Here is an 11,086-nt window from a genome sequence, read left to right on the forward strand (position 1 = left end):
AGAGGTCTCTCGGCGACTGCGCGGTCGGGATTCCGACTGGAACATGGCGACTTGTGCCGAAATCCTGCGGAGCGAGTTCCCAGAAATTGACGGACAGGTCTTCGACTACGTGACTGGTGAGCCAAACCGAATCATCTGGCTGATAAGGCCGAATTGGAGGTCGCGGGGGAAGAGTAAGGGATGGCAGTGTTGGAGACCGCTACCAGGCCTCTCCTCTTGAGTGACCTCTTGTCCCGAGGGGCGGTTGGGTCTGGAGCGCGGACTGGGGTCGCGATTCAAGCCCTGATACTGTATGTCCACCCGACCGCTATCTACCTGGTCCTGCCACTTTTCGTCCAGGCGTTTTGCACAGCGGCAGCGCGGATTTCGAGTCTGTGGATGACTTGGTAGAAGCTGTGGGAGAACTATTGCAAGAGGTTTCCGGGGACAGCAAGGATGACGCGGGCATCAGGGCTGTGTGCCAACGCATGTACAACACTCTGCGCCTGTATGTGCCAAGGAATAGGGGTCGATGGGGGCGAAGGGAGGCTAACGGTTCAGAGACAAGAATTGGGGGGAGGTCTCATGGCCGTAGAGCTTTTCCCTCAACTCCTAACTGCGCTTTTTATCCCTATCCCTAGGGCTGAGCCACAGAGCCAGGGAAGTAGCCAGGTGCTACTGGACGCCCCTATCCAGTTGTCAAAGATAACGGAGAACTATGGTGAGAGTGAGGGGAGATTGAACTAGCCTCCCTCTGTCCTTTATGCAGCTTCCACCCCCAGCCACCTGTGCCCTACAGCTTGGAGGACTCCTTCCTCTCTTTTTCACAGGGCAAGAGTTGTAGGAGCTAGTTGACATGTTTATGAGAGCAAAAGAGCCTGTGATGATGGGAATAAGACTGGAGGGTTCTCCCAGCTGTTAGGTATGGTAGGAAGTATATGGGTCTTGGAGCTGGACAAATTTGATGTCATTTCCCCAGTTTTGCAGCTTATTGATCAATAGTAAAAGAGTTGTTTATGTGCCCCAGTGCCTATATCCTTATATGTGAGATTTGTGGGGGGTTTTAGTTCGGAGAAAATCATAGCTGTCCATCTCCAGGGTTGTAATACTTTCTTAAAAATGTGTGTCCATACCAGGTTCTTGTTGATCACTCAAAATGTTAGTTTTCCTTCCCTCAGGGAGAAGGTGACTGCTTTTTCTTCTCACTTACAGACTGTGACACCAAACTTCCAGGACTGCTAAAGAGGGAACAGTCCTCGGTGAGGAGGAAGTGATAGGGAGGGAGCTGTGTCCGTGGTGGGTATGGGAGTTGGCTATCCAAATGTCAGTGTCTTTGGGGAGATTTTTAAAAATTCTTTTTTAGTTATACATGACAGTTTAATATTTTGATATATCATACCTACATGATTTGGGGGGGGTGGATTTCTAATTGTGTCTTTCTGTGAACTTTTGAGTCTGTTCAACATGAGTAATTTGTGAGGGTTTACTTGAGATGTTCTCTCTTCTGAGAGAACATCTCTTTCTGAGCCTACACCTTAGGGTGAAATGGTTGTGTTTGGAATTCACTTAGACAGTGAATGCGAAGAAGCTAGAAAAGGCCGAGGCCCGACTGAAGGCAAAGCAGGAGAAGCGCTCAGAGAAGGACACCCTGAAGACCAGCAACCCACTGTGAGTTTAGGAAGAAGGGCTCAGAAGGAGAGCAGAGCAGTCTATTGTGACAGAAGGGTGGTTGGGAGCACTGAAAGCTATATACTTATCTATTTTAAAGAGTCTTAGAAGAGGCATCAGCCAGCCAGGCGGGCAGCAGAAAGGAGAGTCGATTGGAATCATCTGGCAAGAACAAGTCCTATGATGTGCGAATTGAGAACTTTGATGTGTCTTTTGGAGATAGGTGAGAGAATGGCAATATGGGGTGGCATTCTTTTTCTTTTTCCAATGTAGGGAGAATTTGGAGAGATGAAATGGGCCTAAAAACAATGTTAGGATTCTGCTCTATTTGCTATGTGCCTGTTTTTAAAACACCCTTAATCTCCTTTCTTCCACTCTTGCAGGGTACTCCTGGCTGGGGCAGATGTGAACCTGGCATGGGGCCGCCGATATGGACTGGTGGGACGGAATGGGTTAGGGAAGACAACACTGCTGAAGATGCTGGCCACCCGGAGCCTGCGGGTCCCAGCCCACATTTCCCTGCTACATGTAGAGCAGGAGGTTGCTGGAGATGACACCCCTGCCCTTCAGAGTGTGCTGGAGAGTGATAGTGTGCGAGAGGACCTGCTACAGCGGGAGCGTAAGCTCAGTGCCCAGATTGCTGCTGGCAGGTGAGAGTTAGGGAAGACCTAGCAGAAGCTGTTTTTCAGAGTGCCTGCCATGCTGTCCCAGTCCTTGATTTGCATGTTCATCCTTCTTGCTTAGCAGAGCTTAGAATATGGCATTGTGGGACTCTGAAGCCCTCATTCTTTCAGCACCCATTGACTCAATACTTTGGGCAAGTCTTCCTGTGTTCTATTCCTGTTCTGGCAACAAAGCAACAAGTAGCCTGTTTTCAAACTATATAGGGTGCAGGGCATCTTCCTAGACTGCCTCAACTTAGGCTGGTTGCTCTTTCTCTTTTCCAGGGCAGAGGGTCCAGAAGCTGCACAGCTGGCTGAAATCTATGCCAAATTGGAAGAGATTGAGGCTGACAAGGCACCTGCCAGGTTTGAAATTCCTCCTCCTCATTATATTTTACCTTTTTTTTTTTTTTTTTTCCAATCTTAACTAGCTTGCACACATTACCTGTGTCCTACTTCTTTTAAAATATTCTTGGGCTTTCTTATTTTAAATAGCACATTATATTTTACCTTTCCCTCCTGTGAAGTGTTCCAACTGGGTTTTTTTAATTTCTTCATTCCTAGGGCATCAGTCATTCTTGCTGGACTTGGCTTTACTCCTAAAATGCAGCAGCAGCCCACCCGGTGAGTGATGCTTGCCATTCTTGGTTCTCAACATTGTTGACTCTGATTAATACCACTAATGTGTCTCTGTTTAGGGAGTTCTCAGGTGGCTGGAGGATGAGACTGGCCCTGGCCCGGGCCCTGTTTGCTAGGTGAGTCTTCTGAAACCATGTGTGAGCCTAGGGAGGATGGGTCTTAGGACATGACAATGAGTCACTGACCTAAAACCTCATGCCATGTATTCTTTTTCATAGGCCAGATCTTCTGCTATTAGATGGTGAGTTTAAAATGGGTCACCCTGGCTTCAAGGTGGGGCAGGTAATAACATCTTTTTTTCCTAGTTCTACAGCCCTTTAATCACAAGTGTGTGCCCCCTACTTCTTCTACAGAACCCACAAACATGCTGGATGTAAGAGCCATTCTGTGGCTGGAGAATTATCTACAGGTGAATTTGGGGAAAGGCTCTTTAGTGGGTTTGGGGAAAGTCTGCCTCTAAGACACTTGGGAGCCTGGGATCTGTTTACCCTCCCAAACTGGGCCTGCTGTCCTGTGACTCCTCAGACATGGCCCTCCACAATCCTAGTCGTCTCTCACGACCGAAACTTCCTGAATGCCATTGCCACAGACATCATCCACCTGCACAGTCAGCGGCTAGATGGTTATCGGGGAGACTTTGAGACCTTCATCAAGAGCAAGCAGGAGCGGCTGCTTAATCAGCAGCGTGAATATGAGGCACAGCAGCAGTATCGCCAGCACATCCAGGTGTGGGGCACACAGGGCTTTGAGTCCCATCCCATGGTATCAGTTGTGGGTAGCAAGGGAGTTTGACCAATCCTTGCCCTCCCCCTGCAGGTTTTCATTGACCGGTTTCGCTACAATGCCAATAGGGCCTCTCAAGTGCAGAGTAAACTCAAGATGCTGGAGAAGTTGTGAGTACAATGTCCTTGGCCAGACCCTGTTTTCTTCATTTCTTCCCTCATTTTGCAGGCTATCTTTGCCCTCCTGTTCCAGGTCTTCTTTGGCTGGCAGGCAACTTTGACTTCATTCCCTGCAGGAAAGCAGAAAATATTTTACACTGCTCTTAAAGGGTTGATTTTGCCTTTTTCTATGCAACCACTAATCTACAATCTGTCTTTACATATTTGCTTATTCTAGATGTTTTGTATTAAAAAAAAAAAAAAAATCGTACAGTACGTGACCTTTGGTATCTAGCTTCTTTCACCTAGAATGTTTTCCAGGTTCATCCATGTTGTAGCATGCATCAGTACATTTTTTTTAATGGCTGAATTATATTCTGTTGTGAATATACCATATTTTGTTTATGGATTCATCTGGTCATGAACATTTGGGTTGTTCCTATTTTGATTTTTACAAATAATGCTGCCATGAACATTTGTGTACAATCTTTTTGTGTGAACATGTTTTCATTTCACTTGGGCAAATAGCTAGGAGTGGATTTGCTGGTTTACTTGGTGATTTCATGTTTAACTTTTTGAAGATCTGCCACATCATTTTTAAAGGACATACACTGTTACATTCCTGCCAGCAATGTATGAGAATTGAAGTTTCTCTACATCTTTGTCAACATTTATTCTTAACTCTTCAGTTTTAGCCATCTTGGTGAGTGTGAAGTGGTTTAGACGTGCATTTCCTTAATGACTAATGATATTGTAATTTGCGATTTTAATCTCAAGTAGCCTTTCTAGAAGTTCTGGGAGGAAGATTAAGTTCATAAAAGTTTAGAACTTTGTGACATTTAAACACATATCATAATATATTAACCAGGAATTAAAAAAAAAAAAAAAACCTACAAAAAAATAGGGGCTAGGGATGTGACTCAGTGGTAGAGTGCTTGCCTACATGTGTGGAGGCCCTGTGTTCAATCCGCAGTACCACATATGGGAGGAAACTACTTCCAAAAAGGGGGTGAGGATATAGCTCAGTGGTAGAAAACCTGCCTAGCATGTGTGAGGTCCTGGGTTCTGTCCCCAGCACTGCAAAAATAAATAAGGTAATTTTTTAAAAAAGCTAAAAAAAAGGGTGAATCTTTTTCAGCAGATAGTGAACTAGAAAAATGTATTCTAAAATAATATCAACTGGGTTGGGGATTACAATATTTTCCTAAGTTTTCTCTGAGCTTATATTACTTGTGCAAGAGGAACAAGGTTATTTTTTAAGTTTTTATTTATTTATTTATTTATTTATTTTTGCTTGGATACTGAGGATTGAACACAGGGCCTTGCACATGATAGGCAAGAGCTTTACCACTGAGCCATACCCCGAGCCATAATAAAGTTACTTCTTAAAATCATAATTTAGTCCATTTTCTCTCTCTCCTCAGACCTGAGCTGAAGCCTGTGGACAAAGAATCCGAGGTTGTGATGAAGTGAGTGCTAAACTGGGGGTGCTGGTGGGGAAGCCCTTATTTCTGGCTACCCAATGCTCCACACCCACACCTCCTACAGATTCCCTGATGGGTTTGAGAAGTTCTCACCGCCAATTCTGCAGCTAGATGAGGTGGATTTCTACTATGATCCTAAGCACATCATCTTCAGTCGTCTGTCTGTCTCAGCTGATCTTGAGTCCCGCATATGTGTGGTATGGTTACTATTTGTCTATTCCCTGAGCTGCAACTCTTGCACCACAGAAAGTGCGGGTTGGGCCATCCTGAGGCCATAGAAGGAGGTGCACAGGCATAGGAGTTGGGTCTAGGCAAAGGACATTGCAGTACTCATATTCTAGCCTCATATAGCTACCCACAGAGCTTAGAAGCCTGGCATGTGGTGTTTTCTGAATACTCAGAGCAGTACTTTTTCTGTCTCAGTTCTAAGTTAACCATGGGATATTTTAGCAAGAACATGGGTTTCAGAATCAAATTTCCAATCCTGACTGACCATACCATTCCCTAGCTTGGTTACCAAGCAATGTCTTCTTCCTTAAAAGGGAGATAACAAGCCGGGCGCGGTGGTGCATGCCTGTAATCCCAGAGGCTCGGGAGGAGGATCGTGAGTTCAAAGCCAGCCTCAGCAAAAGCAAGGCGCTAAGCAAATCAGTGAGACACCCTGTCTCTAAATAAAATACAAAATAGGACTGGGGATGTGGCTCAGTAGTTGAGTGTCCCTAAATTTAATCCCTGGTACCAAAAAAAAGTGGGAGGTGGGGGGTGCCTAACAAACTAGGCACAATGGTGTACTCCTGTAATCTCAGAGAGTCAGGAGAACAAGGCAGGGGATCTCAAGTTGCCCAGCTTGTAACTTAGCAAGTCTCTGTCCCTGGGAATGTAGCTCATGTATAATGCCCCTTGGTTTAATCCCTGGTACCATACAAAAATAAAAGGGGGGCTGGTAGCATCTACCTCATTTGGTTATTGGAAAGATTAAATCCTAGCACTTAGTAAGTACTCAAGTATTGGTTTTAGTTTTTTAGAGAAATAGTTTTTTGTTTATGGGACTGGGGATGTCGCTCAATGGTAGAGTACTTGCCTATCCCTGCAAAAAAGAAAGAAATTTGGGGGGATATTGGAAGGCACAACCTAGGACCCCTTCTCATCTCCTTCCTTTCTGTGTTCCTTCATGTGCGCTCTTTAACATTCCTATGCTACTTACAGGTTGGGGAGAATGGGGCTGGAAAGTCTACCATGCTGAAGCTACTTATGGGGGACTTGGCACCTGTTCGAGGCATCAGACATGCTCATAGGTAAGGTACCATCACTAACCACGTGTACGCATTCGTATACACTCACACTGCTTACACTTCTTTTTTTCTGGAGGGGGGGATAATAGACAATAAGTACTTACAGTTGCCAAAGGAATATAATACATTTTAAGACCTCTCTTATTAGTAGAATTATATTGTCATCACAATAAAGGTAGTATATGACTACAAATATCCATAAAGTTTTATAGAGTAAAAGAAGAAAGGATCAAGCATTGGTTAAAATGCATAAGGAGTGTTTTAGGAGTTAAAATTTTTTAAAAAGAAAAAGTAGTAGGAGGTGAGGATCTCATGAAAATCAAAGGGAGATCAGTAGAGGAAAGACGAGGTGGTGGAAGGAGAGAAGGGAGGGGGAAAGTAATAGGGAATAATCCAAATTATATTGTGATGTTGTGTGCATGTATCAATATGGAACAATAAATTCCATCATTATGTACAACTATGATGCACCAATTAAAAAAATCAGGGGGGAGGGGGACGGGACCAATCATAAGGATTAAATCTGGCAAAAAGGAAGACAAAAAATAAGCCAGAAGCTAGAACTGTACTGGAAACATAAAATTATAGAAAATGTTTTTTAAATCAACACATATTTTGTACAGATAATACATTATATCAGTTTCTCTTAAAACATTTTAACATATATTACAAAATACTTGTCTGCAATTTCCCATACTAAGAGTATATTGTTTGAATGTTCTCGTTGTAGCAATGGAATTTCACAAATTTATTTTCTTTTTTTTTTTTTTTTTTAAATTCTGCTTTTTTACACAAATGGAGCACAATTTTTCATTTCTCTGGTTGTACATGATGTAGTCACACCATTTGTGCAATCATACCCATACATAGGGGTAATTATGTCCATCTCATTCCACCATCTTCTCCGCCCCCCACCCCGCCACACATACCCTCCCCTCCTCTCCTCCCCTTTGCTCAATCCAATGTTTCTTCATTCTTTCCTCCCCCCACCCCCATTATGGATCAGCATCCACCTGTCAGCCTTTGGTTTTGGGAGATGGGCTCACTTTGCTTACTATGTTATTCTCCAGCTCCATCCATTTACCTGTAAATACCATGATTGCATTCTTTTTTAAGGCTGAGTAATATTCCATTGTGTGTATATTCCACAGTTTCTTTATCCATTCATCTATTGAAAGGCATCTAGGCTGTTTTCACAGTTTAGCTATTGTGAATTGAGTTTCTACAAACTTGAAGTGGCTGCATGACAGTAGCATGCTGATTTTAAGATCTTTGGGTATAAACCGAGGAATTTAACTGGGTCAAATGGTGGTTCCATTCCAGATTTTCTAAGGAATCTCCACACTGCTTTTCAAAGTGGTTGTAGCATTTTGCAATCCCACCAGCAATGAATCAGTGTACCTTTTTTCCCCACATCCTCACCAGCAATTATTGTTGCTTGAATTCTTGATAATTGCCATTCTGACTGGAGTGAGATAAAATCTTAGAGTGGTTTTAATTTGCATTTCTCTAATTGCTAGAGATGTTGAACATTTTTTCATAAGTTTGTTGATCAGTTATATATTCTGTGAAGTGTCTGCTCATTTCCTTAGCCTATTTATTGATTGGATTATTTGGTTTTTGGGTGGTATTTCTTTGAGTTCTTTATATGTCCTGGAGGTTAGCCACATACACTTTTTCATAGTCATTGCCTTGCATCTTCATTTCTGTCTGCAGGAATCTGAAGATTGGCTATTTCAGCCAGCACCACGTGGAGCAGCTGGACCTGAATGTCAGTGCTGTGGAGCTGTTGGCACGCAAGTTTCCTGGTGTGTTAGGGATCTGAATTGAGGCAAGAGGGCTCAGGCTGACCTCTGCGGCTAGGGGTTGGTATAGAGCAGCCATGCTCAAGACTAGGCATAAGACACGGGCATATAGAGGCAATGGGCATTTAGGACAAAGTTGGGTCAGGAGCCTACCTGATGAGAGGGGACATTTCCAGGACGACCTGAGGAGGAATATCGTCACCAGCTGGGCCGGTATGGCATCTCTGGAGAACTGGCAATGCGCCCTGTTGCAAGCTTGTCAGGGGGCCAGAAGAGCCGGGTGGCCTTTGCTCAGATGACCATGCCCTGGTGAGCCCTGATTTTCTAGCGTTTTTGCCCTTTCCATTTCCCTTTTTGCCCATAGAAAATGATTCTCTCATCTTTGTATCAGAGGGATGCATTTTCTCCCACCATCCCCTTCATCACATAACTATCCACCTTCCTGGGTTCTGCCTTCCAGTCCCAACTTCTACATTCTGGATGAACCCACAAACCATCTGGACATGGAGACAATTGAGGCTCTGGGTCGAGCTCTCAACAATTTCAGGGTGAGTATGCTTTCACCCTTACCACCACTCCCTACTTGTCAGTTTGCTTTCCCCCTGAGCACCTCTTGCTGTCCTGTTTTTCAGGGTGGTGTGATTCTGGTGTCCCATGATGAGCGCTTCATCCGGCTTGTGTGCCGAGAGTTGTGGGTGTGTGAAGGAGGCGGCGTCACCCGGGTTGAGGGGGGATTTGACCAGTACCGAGCCCTCCTTCAGGAACAATTTCGCCGTGAGGGCTTTCTCTAGGGCCACCAGGCTAAGGACTATGCCCAGGACCTGGACTGGTTTTGAAGATCCCTGGGCCACCATTTAAGCAATCACGTCCAGGCCACAGACTTCCCCCTACCTGGGGACAGCCTTATTCCAAGATCTCTTCCTTTTGACTGGAGCATTCTCTATACAATGTGGAGAGCCCCATCCAAGGGTCTGTGAGGACTATATCCCAGCAGAAGGGGGTGGGGCTACCCTCTAGGGTTGTTTACCCCCACTGCCCCAGATTGACTGGGCCCCAAGTGGCTGCTATGTAAATTAAATTATCCCCTGCATCTCCTTTGCCTCATCTCTACTGCTCCCTCTCAGGGCTGCAATGGTTACATATTATTGAGGGTGTGGGCACTCTGGTCTTTTTCTGTGACACTGGTATCAGTCACACAGAGGAAATAACAGTAGTGCCAATTGTGTCCCTCAGAAGAGACATTGAGTCTTGTGTGGCATTAAGGTCATCTGCCTGACCTGGGGGTAGGCTGAGTGGTGGAATGAAGAGCAGTGTATTGGTATCATGTGGTGTTTATACCCTGGCCTGGGCTCAGCCTCAGCTGAAGGGATCTTGGACTCCTCTGTCTTAGCCCCTGCTGCTTAGGAGTCAGATGGATTCTGAAATCTGGCCTGCTTTCTCCAGGATTCTCTGGCCTATCTTTGTCTCCATTTTGCATCAGTGTTTTCATTTTTCTTTTAATCATATAGGAGAGACCTGAGAAGTAGGGAATTGAGAACAGAATCTAATGGGAAAAACTAGGACACTTCATTTTCAAATTAACCATTCTTTGAGAGGGAAAGCCAGTGCAGCACCCTGCTGTCTGGAGTGCCATCTTCTTGGGAGGCCGAGATAAAAGGGTTGCTTGAGTTCAGCACACAGGAACTTGGGTTCAGCCTGGATAACAGAGACACATCTCAAAAGCAGGTGTGTGTGTGTGTTTAATTACGGTCTTATGATTTGTAAATGTTGTTGAAGAATTTAGCTGCTGTGTGTAATTGGTAAGCAGAAGACATTAAAATGAAGACGTTACTTAATGACAGCAGAAGAAAACAGTGAGCAGATGGAACTGGCTAGCCTTGTGGAAATTGTAGTCACAAAGTTCAACCAAGGAAACTTCAAGCTACTGAGAGTTTTGAGGTATAGCTAGGGGAGAGAAACCTTTTGGGAGTTAATAAATAAAGGCAGATGGGCTGGGGTGTGGCTCATTGGTAGAGAGCTTGCCTTGGAGGTGTGAGGCACTAGGTTCCATCCTCAGCACCACATAGAAATAAATAAAGGCTTTTTTTTTTTTTTAAATTTATTTAAATAAAGGCAGGAAGGCTCTATTGAGCCACAGAGCAGACACAGACTGAGGGAGCTGACAGAAGGGCTGCTGAGCTGTCCACCCCTCAGCTTCCCTCTCCTGGAAGTTGAGGTGTTCCTCCAGCTATGTCTCTAGCCATGTGTACTCTCAGCACTCCTGAGAACTTTGTAACAGCCCCCCAAATTCTCTTCCGACTTCAGACCTGCAGATGGATGAGTCGGGGAGCCATCTGGAGGACATGTCTGCCAGACTTTCAGCCCCAGAGCCTCCCCCAGCTTATGAACCTCCATAGGAGTTCTTCCAAGTACTTTAGGGACCTGGTAAATACAATTGGGAGCTTGTGTGACATAGTCTGTTTTTGCACACCAGATCACTGGAGCTGGAATTGAATATAAAGGTAAAGCTCACTTTTTTTTCAATTTTTTTTTAAGAGAGAGAATTTTTTAATATTTTTTAGTTTTTTGGCGCACACAACATCTTTGTATGTGGTGCTGAGGATCGAACCCAGGCCGCACACATGCCAGGTGAGCATCCTACCGCTTGAGCCACATCCCCAGCCCTGCTCACTTTTT

General features: G+C 44.7%; 1 protein-coding gene across 2 annotated transcripts; it reads left to right on the forward strand.

The window, feature by feature from the left end:
- On the forward strand, positions 1–9,500 carry Abcf3 (ATP binding cassette subfamily F member 3). Of its 2 annotated transcripts, XM_027951487.2 has the most exons (21): positions 1–116; positions 340–487; positions 621–700; positions 1,192–1,238; positions 1,550–1,647; positions 1,748–1,870; positions 2,031–2,297; positions 2,595–2,675; positions 2,874–2,933; positions 3,008–3,064; positions 3,167–3,189; positions 3,302–3,357; positions 3,474–3,674; positions 3,765–3,841; positions 5,254–5,298; positions 5,378–5,510; positions 6,520–6,608; positions 8,322–8,413; positions 8,587–8,719; positions 8,871–8,958; positions 9,043–9,500. In XM_027951487.2, the coding sequence occupies exons 1-21, from the start codon at positions 44–46 to the stop codon at positions 9,199–9,201; spliced, it is 2,130 nt and encodes a 709-aa protein (XP_027807288.2). In that variant the 5' UTR covers positions 1–43; the 3' UTR covers positions 9,202–9,500. The 2 variants fall into 2 exon arrangements, with proteins under 2 accessions (XP_027807288.2, XP_027807290.2); XM_027951489.2 differs by lacking the exons at positions 1–116; positions 340–487; positions 621–700; ... (1 more) ...; positions 1,550–1,647; positions 1,748–1,870 and having other exon boundaries at positions 2,099–2,297; positions 2,570–2,675.
- The last annotated feature ends 1,586 nt before the right edge of the window (positions 9,501–11,086 follow it).

The sequence above is a fragment of the Marmota flaviventris genome, chromosome 8 (genome assembly GCF_047511675.1).
Source record: "Marmota flaviventris isolate mMarFla1 chromosome 8, mMarFla1.hap1, whole genome shotgun sequence".
Lineage (NCBI taxonomy): Eukaryota > Metazoa > Chordata > Mammalia > Rodentia > Sciuridae > Marmota > Marmota flaviventris.